Source organism: Panicum hallii, chromosome 9, assembly GCF_002211085.1.
Source record: "Panicum hallii strain FIL2 chromosome 9, PHallii_v3.1, whole genome shotgun sequence".
NCBI classification, from domain to species: domain Eukaryota; kingdom Viridiplantae; phylum Streptophyta; class Magnoliopsida; order Poales; family Poaceae; genus Panicum; species Panicum hallii.
In genome coordinates this window covers 56,217,045-56,232,429 of record NC_038050.1, presented here as the reverse complement: position 1 = coordinate 56,232,429, position 15,385 = coordinate 56,217,045, and the positions used below count along the sequence as shown (strand labels likewise).

Below are 15,385 nucleotides of genomic sequence, written 5' to 3'. Positions count from 1 at the left end.
CCACTCCATTCTGCTGAAGTTCGCCCGGCATTGAGTACTAGGCTACTATGCCTTGCTCCATCAGGAACTTTGCAAAAGGTCCTGGAACTTGGCCATATTGGGTATGTCGACCGTAGTATTCCCCTCCACGATCGGATCTTACGATTTTAATCTTTAAATCGTGTTGATTTTCTACTTCGGCCTTGAATATTTTAAATTTATCCAATGCCTCAGATCTTTCTTTAATTGGATAAATATATCCATAACGGGAATAATCATCAGTGAATGTTATGAACGAGTCATAGCCATCCACACTCTTTACATTGAACGAACCACAGATATCTGTGTGAATTATCTCTAATACACCTGTGCTCCTCTTAGCATTTTTCTTTATTTTCTTTACGAATTTTCCTTTTATGCATTCAATGCATTGTTCTAAGTCAGAGAACTCTAATGGAGGAAGAATATCACTTTTAATTAATCTCTCTATTCTCCCCCTCGAAATATGGCCTAAACGACAGTGCCATAATTTCGACGACGCATCTTGAGTTCTTTTCCGTTTTCTATTCGCGAGCGTAGACGAGAATACATTCGCATTGTTATCGCATACGGAATTCACACTTTCGCGTAACGATATCAAATAAAGATCATTCTTTCTGAATGCAATGGAAATAACTGTATTATTACATTTGATCAAACACCTGCCATCTCCAAATAGACAGGAATAACCATCTTTGTCCAGACAAGACACACTAATTAAGTTTCTGTGTAAAGAAGGTACATATAAAACATCTCTAAGAACTATAATAAAGCCAGTGTCGAGTTTCAAATGAACGTCTCCCACTGCTTCAACGTCTGACTGGGCTCCATTTGCCACTCTAACTTGCTTTTCGCTTCTTTGAGTGGTTCTCGTCGAATGGAATCCCTGCAATGAATTTGCAACATGAATAGTTGCTCCTGAGTCAATCCACCAAGTGGTTTTTGAATATTCTATATACAAGGATTCATTTACGAATGAAATAATGTTCTCACCTCTCTTTTCCATGATCATTTTTAAATATCGGTGACAATTTTTCTTGTAGTGACCCCTTTCTTTGCAGTAGAGACACTGATCCTTCTCTACTAGAGCCTGTCCTTCTTGAGGTCTGTGTTGATGAGATCCTTTTCCTTTAGAAGAGGATGAAGAAGAAGATGAAAAATTGCCTTTGTAATTGGCATTCTTCTTCTTGTTCACGTAGTTTAAAGATCCACCAGTGGTGGATTTTATCCTTTCCTCCTCCTGAACACACATCGCAATGGTCTTTTCTATGTCCCAAGTATGTGGTTGGGTGTTATAATTGACAACAAATGTGTCAAATTCTTTGGGCAACGAAGCAAAAACCAAATGGACAATGTAATCCTCCTTGAAGGCAAGGTCCAATGACTTAAGCTTGATATTCTGGTTGACCATGCGATGAATGTGTTCCCTGATGCCACCACCATTGTATCTTTCTGAAACCAGTTGTTTAATTCACTGGGTTGCATAAGTCTTCGAAAAACCAGTGTACTGGTTCTTTAATTTCTCAAGATACTCTGTGACAGTGGCATAATCTGTGATTGAGCCCATAATTGCAGGCTCTATCGTGTTCTTTACCACTGCCAAGCACTTCTTGTTGGCAGGGAATCATTTTGCATAAAGTCTCTCATAATCTGCTCTTGCTTTCTTATAAGGAAGCTCTGTTTGCTTCCAAGAAGCATCTGTGTCTGTGTCCTGTCTCACAGGAGGCACAGGCTCTGTGGGAGTCGGTGTAGCTAGAACCCAATCCAATTCACCCATGATGAAATATAGGTCCAGCTTTCTATACCATTCATTGTAATTGTCTCCCTTTAATACAGGAATATCATTGATGGAAATCATCATTGATAATTCTCCTGAAAAATATTCATGAGTGGTGAAAACATTAAAATAAAGTCAATTAAATTATTGCATATGTAAAAATACGATGTTGGTCGGTAATTAAAATATGCAATAACCTTGTGTATTAAATCTAAAACACCGTTGGGCAGAGTTAGAGTTAATACAGGAAAATTATCTATTAAAAGATTAAGGCATAATCTCTTTTTGTATTAAAACTAAAATACCGTTGGGTATAAGTAGAAATAATACATGAAAAATATCTATTAAAGATAAGACAGTAGTAATTGCAATATTGTCATTGTAACGTTGGTCAAAATAACAATATTACAATTCAGAAAATTATCTATTTGCCTTGAAAAAATTTAAATTATCCCGTTGGTTCAAATTTAAATAACAAGACAATTATTCAATAGCATATGAAACTATTTAATCTTTGCAGCGGAAAACTTTAATTCTATCAAAAATATATCTAAATTTGTCTTTTATAAGCAGTGCATCAAAGTTCAATCAAGTTTGAATTTGAAATGCATCAAATTCAATCAAATTCTATTGGAAAATGACTTCTGGAAATTAAAAACCAACGCACTGCTCATCTGTCTAAACCAGCCCAGCCGGCCTACTTTTCTCGTGGCGGCCCATTTTTCCAGTGACCCGCACAGGCCCCGTCGCGCGGTGACCCGTGGAAAACGGCCCGTTACCGGCCGACCTGCGCGCCCGCGCGAGCGCCCGCGCGTGTGCGCGAGGCAACCTGGGCCTGGGCCGCCAAAACGCTGTCCCGCTTGGGTTGAAAGAGGCCTATCTACGTGCGACTCGATCTCGAACGTCGGATGGAGATCAATGGTCGTGCGTCGATTTCGGCGGAACAAAAACCCTTCGACCCGTGCTCCCCCGAAACCCTAGTTCCATTCTTTCCCCCGATCCCCCGGCGCCTTCTGCTTCCCACCCGAGCACGCGAGTGAGCGGCGGACGGCGGTAACCGAGCGAGCGGCGCCACGGCGAGCCCCCTCGTCGGCGCGCGCGTCCACCGCAAGGTGAGCGCGCCGCCGTCGAGCGGCTTCACCGTGGTGCCCGGATCCGTGGCGCGGCGAGCGGCCTTGCGGCATGCTTGCGCGGCCTCTGTCCGCGCGAGGCCGAAGGCCTCGCGGGATCTGGTCGGCGCGCCGGCGTCCCGCGCACGCCGACGGTGGGCGGCGCAAGGAGGAACCAGGTAAGTTCTCCTTTGACTGCCGCCCCTTTTCTATTAGAGCTAGGGTTAGGGTTAGGGTTGGTGTTTCTGTGGGTTTGATCTAGGGTTTCTGGGATCTTTTCTCTCGGATTTCTTTGGGTTCTTTGCTCTGGAATCTTCCAAAACCAATCAACGCAAGTAGATAGGCGACTGATACCATTGTTAACATATAGGATCGGCTACTTCGTGATTAGATTAGAAGATGTTGTGCATTGCCAACATTAACCGAGTGAGAGAGAGAGAGAGAGAAGGGGCACGGAGTATACCTTCGTGCCCTTGCGTCGCAGCTGACGACGTCGTGCCCGCCATGGTGATGCGGTGCAGGAGCTCGCGGTGGTCGGGGCGAAGGCGTTCGTGCTCGCGGTGGCCGAGGTCCAGGTCGCGTCCAAAAGCTCGGGGTCGAGGGTGGAGGTGTGGATGATGGCCGGCGGTAGTGCTTTCCGCCGCTGCCGCGCTCTGCTTAGATCGGATAGGTTTTTACTGTTGGTGGGGTGGCGGCGGCCGGTGAATCTCGTGTCTCGTGCCGTTGGCCCCCACCTGTCTTTATAGCGTGGCGCGACGGGGACCCACCAGCTAGGGACGAGCTGGGGCGCCCCCGATCAGGACGCAGAGGTGAGGTGGCCCATCGGGCCCGTTAGGCGCCGATGATCCCGGAGATCAAACTAACATCCCCGAGTAAGAACTCAACTTCCACCATTGGTTGCATTCATTATTCGCGAGTCAATTGTGGCAGCTAGCTAGAGATGGATCCGCACGGCGAATTCACGTTTCTACACCCCTACGGGTTCGTGTATAGTATAACCGGTGTTCGGTTGGCGCTTGGCCTTTGCAGAGAGCTAGCTAGCTTGGCCTGACCACGTTGCCAGCCGCGCAGCTGCTGCTCGACCACGCTGTGTTCGCAGCAAGTGTACGTGCGAGGGCGACCCGGCAGCCACGCAGTCTGACGACGAGCTAGTAGCGTGGGCGCTCGTCCGGGGGGCATGCCGGCCGAACCGGCGGGCCGGCCCACAGGCGGCGGCTTCCCCAGATGCTTGCTAGTATCACCCATGCCGTCTAGAATGTGAGATCCTTCCTCCCTTTTCCCAAGCTCAAAAGGCCGGCCGTGTCACCTCGCCACGTGCCCCCGCTCCTGCATCAATCGAGACTCTCTCCACTTCTCGTCTCGAGCTGTCTGCCCTGCTGCTTCCCATCAATGGTGGTGGACTGATGGTAGTAATTTACTATGCTTGCATTATGCAGCGTAAACAGTGGCGCCAGGTACGAACACCACCACCTGACGGCTTATCATGTGAGGAATTATCAGACCCCAAGTATTTTCTTTACGAGGTCTATCTGGCTCTTAGAGATACCCAAAAGAGGGGGGGGGGGGGGGGATCTCGCCGCGGATAGAGAGTGCGAGCGAGCCACAACTCTTTTTCTTTTTTGCTCTCTATAATTGTGGATTTGACTCGCAGGTTATACTAGCAGTATGTACTCCATTGTGCCGGACTCCAACAACTAACTATTGCTCTCCTCTTAATATGTTTTCAACTTGCAAAAAAGTTGTGGTTTGACTTGCAGATCATGCCAATATATATGTAGAATTCATTATATACTTCTTATACATTAGTAGAGTATCGCTCGTCATTACCGGACTCGAACAACTAACTATTTTCTACGCCGATTTCGTCGTCTCCTCCATTCCTTAATTAATTTGTTTTCGGCTTCAAAGATTTATAAGTGAGCGCGTCACACAACTCATCAAACAGTCAGACCATACATGGATTATATTGGTTCAGTCTATCTGATGTATACATGTATAGTACATTTATCACAAGATCAGCCTGTAATGTAAGCCACTGTCCTGATCAGAATGGTTGAAAGCGATATACATACGCATGACAGTGATGAACCGGAAGGCGTTAGGAAGCGATATAGGACTAAGAGTATTCATTTCTTTCTCGTGCAGAGGTTATAGAGACCTGTTTCATTGGTTGGGACAATACCAGCAGCTTGAAGCCCTGCACTGAGTTGATTGGTTGGGGCAGTTAATAAATTAGCTAAGAATCAACCAGACAGCCAGTAATTACACAAATATACATGCAGATTGTTTGCTGGGATCCTGTTCCCTAAGCACTGATCAGCTTGAGCTTATCCCCGGAAATGCGGATTCTCTTGTGCTTGCTAGCTTCGTTCTCACACCTTGTGATTCTCATTCTGTCAAGCATCAACATGGAGATCGGATCGATGCACCGATCATGTCGTGGCTGTTGGTAGGAAGCCCCGCACGAATTTTCAGTTTGTGTTGCAACTGGAGAAGTGCAGAGAGATGGAGTGCTAATTGCATGCGTAGCGCATAGAGATCAGGAGCCAGTGATGCTTGTTTTGGCATTAAATATGCAATTATTGGCCCAGCTGTCATAATTTGTAGGGCGGTCCAGATATTACGCTGTTTCATCGGAATCGATCCAACTGGGGTGGAGTTTAATATTGTGCCCGGTTCAATGGCCTGACGCAGTGACACCTAGGGCTGGATTTGGATGAACCCCAACACTGTTTCTGCTTCCACGTCCAAGTTCTGGAACAAATATCCTTGTCAATTTCACCGGCTTTCCTTTCATCAAATATGAGGATTCTGGGTGTGCAAAAATTCTAGAAGATCGGGTTAGGTACCGACGACCGAACTAGTGTTCAAGATAATGGAGTAAACGTAGCTGATCGGTTGACGCGTAACGAGTTGCTCCTGATTGGCGTGTGGCTGATCAAGTGAGGTTGCCCAAAGCCTGAAGAAATTAAAAAGCAAACAATTGTTTACACTATAGCATTGAAGAACAGCTGGCTAAATGCCACGACCATGGAAGGGTTCACGAAAATTTCTAGCTGAATTATTGGCCCAGTTGACTGCTGACAACTTATCTATAGTCTTAAACCTTTTCAAGTTACTTTCGTTTAGGAGTAGATATAGTTTTATTTAGGCTTATGAAACTGCACCTCGTAGTCGAAATGTTCAGTCGCAGTGGCTAAGATTTACGGCAGATCATTGTCGTTGTCAAATCTTTTATTTTTTGGCTGCGTTCATATGCAAGCGTGCAGCCTCATACCACCGAGGAACAGATCGGGGCATATTTAGATTGATAAGCACAACGGATGCATCATTGTTCATGCCATCACGCATGAATCATGATTGCAAGTCTGATGGATAATGCTCATCTGCTAAGGTTTCCTGGGTTGCAGATAGCTTAACTCGATTCATCCGTACATGTCTCTTTCGCCAGAACTGCTTCAGTAGTTTCTGTAGCTAGCTGTATCGAGATTCTTGGCTATCTCTGTGCATGTAGCATGGCAGGATTAGTTCCATCAGGTTGGTTGGTAATGGTTGGCCCAAAGTCCGCTGCCGCGTCCAGACGCGTTACCAGAAATGGTTCTCGTCGGATGAGTAGCTGCGTTAGTAGCCTTTGCGATTACAGAAGGCCGGGGTGCGCGAATAATTAAAACCCTAGATTCAGACAAACAATCAAACGCACGAACATCACGACGTTCCTGTCTCATGATGATGCGTCGAATGGAGTCAGGAAGGACGATCAAGAGGATCAAGTTGCCGATTGATGACAGTTAGAACGACGGAAGCGTTAATCCTTCCATATCATATTTGTTGTCGACTTCTCTCACTGCAAAACCTGCACATTCATTACATACATGGATCCTTCGCAGTTGGTTGTTGTGCTGTCGGTATTGCATGAATTGCTAAATCAGGGTGCTGAAGATTGCCATGATTATATATGGATAAGATTAGTATCTGTTCTCTAGCCAAAAAATAAAAAGATTTTAATGTGCATATATCCTGTGTAAAGTGTTTTTTTACTGAGCATGACTGCAGAGGACTGGCTTCATCAAGGAAGTAAGAACTGCAGAGGGAAAGAAGCAGTAAATTCCAGTAAACGGACCATGCATCCACTGTAATAACTTGAATTGCAAAACAACATATACTGTCACCCAACTTCGCAACAAGTTTAGTGCAGCCGTGTCAACTCAATTATATATCTTACCCGTCAAACCGCAAAGTAGAAACTCGAAAATGTGACGCTCTGTGCCGAGGAAAAACTTGAAAATGATGTGGCTGCAACTAGTACTCATAGAAAATTCTCGTTATTTATGATCAAACAGACTGAGGTGACACTAAGATGTATACACCCTGAGAGAAATTCGAAGATGCAAACACCTCGTGAGAAACTCGAAGATGTAAACACCCCGACGGGGCTCCAAAAGGTGGTCGTCGCCCACCAGAAAACTCGAAAATGTTTACCTAAATACACATTTGCAATAATTCATGTGACGTTTCAGAAGTCTAAGAAATAAATTTTGTATTTCAGGAACGGAAACCGTCGGCAGCTAGACTCGGTCAGGGGCGCAGCAAATGGTGGTAAACATTTTGTGTTGTGGAGTCCGAAGAAGTGAAGATTTTAAGTATGTTTATAGGGCTTCTTGTCAGCAAGACTGGCTCTTAAAGTATCAGCAACGAGAAGAAAAACATTTTTTTTTGTTTTTGCGGTTGAACTTGCACTACGAGAAATCTGTTAATCTATGATGAATTCGGAGAATGTCATTAACGATGCACCATCTGTGACAATTGCTATTTTTTCATCATGGATCTGCAGTATTGGATATCACGCCCATAATATAGTGACATTTTACCAAATTCGTCACAATCCAACCCACTACCTATTACTATAAAATTCATCATGGATCAGCATCAATACCTAATGACATGGGTGCAGTGCTATGAAGGAAAAAGAAAAAATAATATGGCAGTTATGTCTATTACATAGAAAAAATAACTTTGGGTGTTATTTTCCTTTTAGCTTAGCTTTTCAGCCCATTATTGGGGAAAAAGGAAAAAACTTGGATTGATGGAGAACCAAAGTGAATTGATGAAGAACCGAGAAAACCAGACAGAGCGGCTTAGGAGAATACCAACGCCGAACCGGCTTGTGGCCTCTCTCCGCACGCCACCTGGCCACAAATATATGGAGGATTTTAAGTCAGAAAAATTCAATAAAAAGTAAAAAAGTGGCGCTAGAGAGGAATAGAATCTGGGTTTCAAGTCGGAAAAATTAAATCAGCTTGGGAGAATACCGACGCCAAACTGGCCTATGGCCTCTCTCTGCATGCCACCTTGCCAGCGAATATATGGCGGTAGAGAGGAATTGAATATGTGACCTTGCTTTATAGAGGCTTAAGGTCCAACCACTACTCCATTTGTGCTAACTCTTGGCGCTAGAGAATAATCGAACCTAGGTTTTAAGTCGGAAAAAATCAGTGAAAAAAGTGAAAAGTGACGCTAGAGAGGAATCAAACTTGTGACCTTTCTCTATATAGGCACAAGGTCCAACCACTACACCACTATTCTATTTGTGCTAATTCTTGGGGTTACACTCTTTCCTTGATATATGAAGCAGAGCTAAAATGGAAAAAGGAGCAAAAGTGGCGTAGAGAAGGAACGGGGTACGAACCTGCAGCCTTCCGCTCAACAAGGATGATAGGGACCACTAAGTGCAACTTTGTTTATTAAATCTAAAGTGACAAAATTTATGTAACTTAAACTTATAAACAGCTAGATTTATATGATAAACACATGTATGGTTCATCTTTCTCCTTTTAATCCAGAATTAAAATCTATAATTGGTATCGCTTCCGCATATGAACTCCAAATTTGATGGTTTTTTTCCTAAATTTTTCTAAAATCATGATCTTTCATTTAATTTCATTTGATTGTATGTTAATTTCTGTTTCTTGGATATTTTACATATGGCTTATTTTCTTCCACCCAAGTAGAAAATTTGAAAATATATTTTTGCATAAAAATTAGTGATGTAACTTAATATTTTCTAATAATATAGTAAACATTAGATTGTGTCCGAATTTGAGGTACATACGAGTTTAAAAATATTATAAGATATTCAAATATCAAAGTATGACTTGAGTTATAGAATACTATATGAGAGAGGTATCATTTTGTGATCAATGTATGGTCCCACATTAATAAAATCATTCAAGTTTTTTATGAGTAGCTTACGGGCCAAAAATATATTGCCACACAAATTTGTAGAAGTTTCTTACCAAATTTAGATATCATTTTAACTATTATGTGGTAATTTGGAGATAGAAGTTTGAATTGTCCCTAGAAGACAAGAAGACCTAAGATTTAGCAAAAATACGCATTTTTTTTCTATTTATTCAACGTGCATGTCAACAGTGAAACATATATGGTGACTTTTGTAATCTGGAATCCTGTCGGTCTAATTTCAACACGTAAATTTGTCTATACGCCATATCAAAGCATCTCGAACCCACATATTTGTGTTTTCTCCTTTCAATATCTTTACTCCATCACACCTCTTTTATCTCTTTCATCATAGATAACCACCTTATTGAGATAGATTAAGCAATACGCTACCTTTATGAATATTCGGTCATGGTAGAGCTTGGCCAGACTATGATCCTATTTTGGCTCAGATAATTAAGAAGTAGATGATAATCTTTACCTCTTTTTGTCCGATGAGGATGACCCACATGTCATCGCCCTCATGTCATTCATCAAGTCACTACCATGTCAATGCACATGTAATACGCCACACTAGCAAAACCATCCTTGAAACTGCCTATAGGAGGTTGTTTAGATTGTTTTAATAGTTCAGAATATTTAATACTCAGTTTTATAGTTTAGAATATAAAGTGTAGACGAACATCAATACTTCAAGGGGTTATGTAGACTTATTCCTTTTCTCATATCACCATATTAGCAACTGTGGCACCTCATTTAATTGGAATGAAATCTTTATGAAACTCCTACTAAGAATGTCCTCAGGTACTTTTAGGAAACATTGGTTGTTATAAGGTAATAGAGAAAATCTTACTATTGGTAATTGGTAGATTTTTTTTGAAACATTAACATTAATTATCAAAAGATACGTTAGAAAAAAGAAAAATTAATGGAAAGTTTAAAAGGTAAAATAGCAAATCATTAATCTGTAGACTAAAAATTATACAAGATTTTCTGATTAGTACATGAGCGTCCACAAAGGATCAGATGCATGATAGCCGAGTCCTCCAAGGCTGCAGCTACCTTATCGCCTAGTTGATCCTTTGATTTGTGTGGAGGTAGACCGGGTGCATTGAGTGGGCACCCCGATGTGGCACACAGTGACATGTCCAAGACAACATCACAGCCTGCGTGAAGAAGTGCCAAGCGTATTTTTATTTTTTTTCAATTTACTAGAGATAAATTTTAACCAATTTTATGAAAAATTATTTTAGAAAAGTTTAAAAGTTCTGCAAAAAATTATTTAAACATTGTTTATTTATAAAACTTATTTGAATATTTTTAGGAAAGGAAAATTTGACAAAATAAGTTTCTCAAGAAAAGTTGACAAATTTTATTCTTGCAAAATTGTTTATACAATTCTTAAAAGATATAGAAAAATTTAACAAAAGGAAAAATGACAATCACCATTTTTAGCGAAAAAAGGGATGTAAAAAGGTCAAACGTTGGTGCCCCTACGGTGCGTCAGTGCGTGTGTGCTAGCTAAACAAGCTTTAAAGTGCATCGAGAACCTTGTGGATACATTAAACGACAATGAAATTGAAGAAACACTAGAGGAAAGCTTGTGTCGTTATCTTTGTTTTTGTGGTAATTTCATATCCCTGAAGCTTTTGGTAAGGCATATAAATGAAACCCATGAGCTCAAAAACTTTTATATGTTGTTAGATTAGATATATCCTCCACTTATGATTAACTGATTATTATTGCTTACAAGCTTTTCACGAAATGAGAGCCTCATGTACATCACGAGTGTGTAATGAACGGTCATTTGAAACATAAGGGCACCATAGCAAAGCATGTAGTGTTGTCCTTTCCCTATGATCATGTCATATCCTCAAGCTTTCCATTAGGCGTTGGTTGACCATGTCGTATCCTCAAGCTAGCTTTTCATTTAGACAAAGAAAATTAAACATAAAAAGTTCAAAAACTTTTAAAAGTCTTTGATATATCCTTCGCCTCATGCTTATCCGATGATTATCACTAACAAACTTTAATTGGATTGAGCCCCTTGTAGATTACATGAGTATTTAATGAATGCTCATTTGAAATTGAAGGACAATAGAGGAAAGCATCTATTGTCTATGTTAGTGATAATTTCATATCCTCAACCAAACCCTTTTGGTAAGGCAAAATATAACCCATAAAGCCCTAAAACTATGAAGGTTATTAGATTTATCCTCCAGCTCATGCAGATGAGAACCTTGTGGACATCACAAGTATGTAATTGTCATTTGAAACTAAAGGGCACCATAGAAAAGCATGTGATTTTTTTCCATGTTTGTTGATCATGTCGTACCCTTATGCTTTCAATTCAAGCATTAGGTGATCATGTCTTATAACATGCTTTCAATTCAAATATTGAAAACTATAAAGCTCTAAAAACTCTAAGGTTTCTAGCTATATCCTCTGGCTGTAAGTATATCCTTTAGGTCATGCTTATTCATTCGCGGTAATGCTATTCTACACATTATGTGTACTAATTATTGTACACCTAGCAGTTAAATTACTAAACAAACCGATAAGAAATTACTGAACTGAATTGCCATATTACTAAATCACATCCAATAAATAGGTGTTGTAATGGTGCGCAATAGTTATTACTAAAAGTTTGTTCAGTAATTAGTTAGACGTGGTTACACAAGTGTAGAATAACACATGGATATTCACTTATTATCATTAGAATAGAGCCTTGTGGACATCACCATATTTAATGAATTGTCATGTGAAACTAAGGACACTAAGGAGAGAATTTGCGGCTTAGTTTTCCACTTTTAGAATTATGAAAAATAACCTAAACTTAACTCTAAATCTTCATTTAAGTTACCCACCCATATCATTAATGTTAAGTTCCTCATAATTTGCATGTACGCTACATGTCCATCTATATGATAAAAGGAAGGATTTCCAAACTGTAAGATCTTTGGTACTGCTCCCTCCGTTCCAAATTATAGGTTGTTTTGACAGATCCAGATACATAGGCATATCATATATCTAGATTTGACAAAACGACCTGCAATTTGGAATGGAGAGAGTATTAAAGTGTACCGCTTGAGTTCAAAGCATATTAAGCGCAAATCTCACTACAAGAAATCTTAGCTTTTATGACAAACCGAATCTGTCATGTAAAGTAAGCAATTGGTCATAAAAAGTAAGTTATGACCAAAATCCCCGCGTCACAGTGTCGTCACAAAACGACCGTCACATAAAGTACCTCGTGACGGTTTTATGGTCAACGGTCACAAAATGTCTGTATCTTTTGTGACGGAGGGTTTGTAGCGTCACATATTGTTTCCTTTTATGACGAGTACTTCTGTCATATATTAGCTAGTCAACGCATCACATTATGTACGAGTCGTCACAAATGCTAAGACGAAGAACAAGTTTCGATGGTTTTTTGTGACATCGCAGTGTCGTCATGTATAGTTTTTGTAGATTATGTGACACTTATATTTTGTCATGTTTTGTACTGGTTCGTATGCTATTTACAGACATTTGCAGACGAGTCTGTGGCGTCACACTAGTCTTTCATCACAGCATACAAAAGCATAATTAATACACATATATCAGACATCATCCACAGGATTGACACCACAATTCTCAAATCATTCAGAATTCACAGGTCAACACAATTCACTGAAGCCTTCATGGATACACATGTTCCAACCACAAACTTGCAGCATACTTGTTCAACCACATAGTTCCAGGTTCAACCACACATGTTCCAACCACAAAGTTCGAAGCACAGACTAAGTTAAAGCAATGTAGCAAAAGCTTAGACAAAGGCCTCATCCTCAGAAACTGCAGTCATACCTCAATCTTTCTGAAGTCTCAGGACAGCTCGCAGCAGCGCATTAGTCTCCTCAAACCTGCTAGTCATCCCCCTCACTTCCTCTTGGGTCTGCCGCAGCAAGTTTTGGTTTTCTTCAAGTGCGTCCTGCTGAGCTTGAAGTTGTGCCTGCAACTCTTCCCGCTTCCTAGCAGCTTCCTCTCTTTCAGCTTGGAGGGTTGCCTCAAACTCAGCTCGGATGCGTGCTTGTGCTGCTGTTGATGAGGACTGAGCATTCTTTGATGGTCGAGGGGCACCAATGTTAGGAAGAAATGTGGATGAGCGGCTGATCTCGCTAAGAGTTTCATCAACAATCTTGGTGGGAGTTTTTTTTCTTCTCCTTCTTCTGGCTCTCTATCCTTCTCTGCCACCATCCGTTCCTACATAAAGAGAATGCAGTTAATAACAAGGCCAGGCACGTACTTGAGTACAATAGATGTATCAAATCATTTTGGAACTTACATATATTTCATTGGCAAGAGGAGTGCGACCATTTTTGGAACTTTTCATACATTCCCCAAAGAACTCTACAGCATCTGGATCGCTGTTGTTGTACTTAGGCCTCTGCAGCATGTAAAAGCCTTGGATGACTTTGAAGCACACATCTCAGTTTGCATTGCATAGTAACAAAAGGATCCAGCCGAAAACCAGGCAATCAGTGTGCATACAGAACAAAATAATCACATACAGTACAAGAAGCAAAATGTTTAGTATCAGAAAGAGCCTTGCCCTTTTCATCCATCTTTCTGAGTTTCCCTGTGCAAATAAATTCCAAAAGGAAAAACACTACAAATAGCTATTCAGTAGAGGAAAAACACTACAAATATCCATGAACTACATTTTCCTTTGCAACATAACAAGAGCTTAAAGATGTTGAACATACAACCGAAAAGCACCCCAAAAGTGCCCCAAGTGAAAGCAATAGTATTACCAGGCTGTATCGATAGGCTATGTAGGACCTAGAACCAGTTTTTTGGTGAAGCTGCACCTTGGATCGGTTTACTTTATTCTTCGCAGATTTCTCCTGCACCACAAATGCAATACAAACTTCTAATTGACAGGCATAGTTTGATTGCATGTTAACAAAAGCAGTGATGCAGGCCATGGACCTGATTCTTTGGGTCACACCAGTACTTTATGAGCTCGATCCACTCCTCTGTCTTCATTTTAGGTGGAGGTTCTTTGGCCAACAGCTGTTCCATTGTGAGGGACTCGTCGAAGTACTTCCTTTTTAGGTGATACCTCTGCTGCTTTACTCCCTTCTTAATGATATCAGTGCATGCAGATTTGCTTGGTCCATCATTCTTAACATCCACATCCAACCTATTCTGCAGTCACACAAATCATTTATTTGACAAAATTTCTTACATGGGAGTAGAGCTAGTAATGAAAGAAAGTAGTTGAAGTGAATTAGGTGTCTCACCGCCACTTTATCAAGCACTTTTTGTACTTGTACTGGCCCCCCATCTTTTTCATAAAGCTTCCAAGATGTGTAGATAGGCAGCTTGTCTCTAAGAGCTACACCAGTTTCTGATGCCAGCTTCGCTGCTTGAAGTGGGACATCAGGTTTTTTCTTCCCTTCAGCCACTTGGATAGGCAGCTTGTTTCCTCTCTTTATCATCTTCTCTAAGCCAAGCCCTATGGTTTTCTTGCGGACTTCCTTTCGGGGCGCTGCATTGGCAAATAACATGCAAAATGGGTTATTATAGCAGCCACAAATGTAGATATTGAATGTAGATAATAGGGGTTGGAAACACATATTGATTACCAGGAACAAAGTCACCAACTGGTTCTCCTTCAATTGTATGACCCTCTGAATCGGCATCAACTTGGTCATTTGCGTCATTGATGTCATTGCTTTGCCTAGAGCTCTGTACACCTGGCGAGGTTTCTACAGGAACTGATTGGTTAACACTAGTCGTGGGAGTAACTTGTGGAAACACGGTAAGGATGGGTGTAGGAGTAGGAGTACTATGCTCAGTGTTTCCACTAGGCGTAGATATGGGTGGACTGGTGCTAGGTAATCTAGAAGCACTGGAAATCGGATTAGTTTTAGGGTTGGCTTTCGAAGCGGTCTTAGCAGGCAAGCGCAATCTTTCCCTAGGTGGTGGACGGCCTCCTGGCGATGCCATGGCTGCCTGCTGCCTAGTCAATCTGGTAGGCGTGCACGGTGGTAGCTGGTTTGCATCCTTAGGTGGTGGACGGCCTCCAGGCGATGCCATGGCTGCCTGTTGCCTAGTCAATCTGGTAGGCGTGCACGGTGGTAGCTGGTTTGCATCCTTAGGTGGTGGACGGCCTCCAGGCGATGCCATGGCTGCCTGTTGCCTAGTCAATCTGGTAGGCGTGCACGGTGGCAACTGGTTTGCATCCCTAGGTGGT

At 41.7% G+C, this 15,385-nt stretch overlaps 1 protein-coding gene and 1 long non-coding RNA gene across 2 annotated transcripts; both read right to left on the bottom strand.

Moving 5' to 3' along the window:
• Positions 1–12,892: 12,892 nt before the first annotated feature.
• On the bottom strand, positions 12,893–14,189 carry LOC112877701. Its single transcript, XM_025942057.1, has 4 exons — positions 14,116–14,189; positions 13,938–14,030; positions 13,469–13,570; positions 12,893–13,386 (listed from the first exon to the last, which is right to left on the bottom strand). Exons 1-4 carry the CDS (start codon positions 14,170–14,172, stop codon positions 13,063–13,065), a joined length of 576 nt encoding a protein of 191 aa, XP_025797842.1. The 5' UTR covers positions 14,173–14,189; the 3' UTR covers positions 12,893–13,062.
• Positions 14,190–14,212: 23 nt separating this feature from the next.
• LOC112877700 lies at positions 14,213–14,973 on the bottom strand. Its single transcript, XR_003225541.1, has 3 exons — positions 14,775–14,973; positions 14,430–14,677; positions 14,213–14,334 (listed from the first exon to the last, which is right to left on the bottom strand). It is a non-coding gene; the product is annotated as an uncharacterized LOC112877700 (long non-coding RNA).
• Positions 14,974–15,385: the final 412 nt, after the last annotated feature.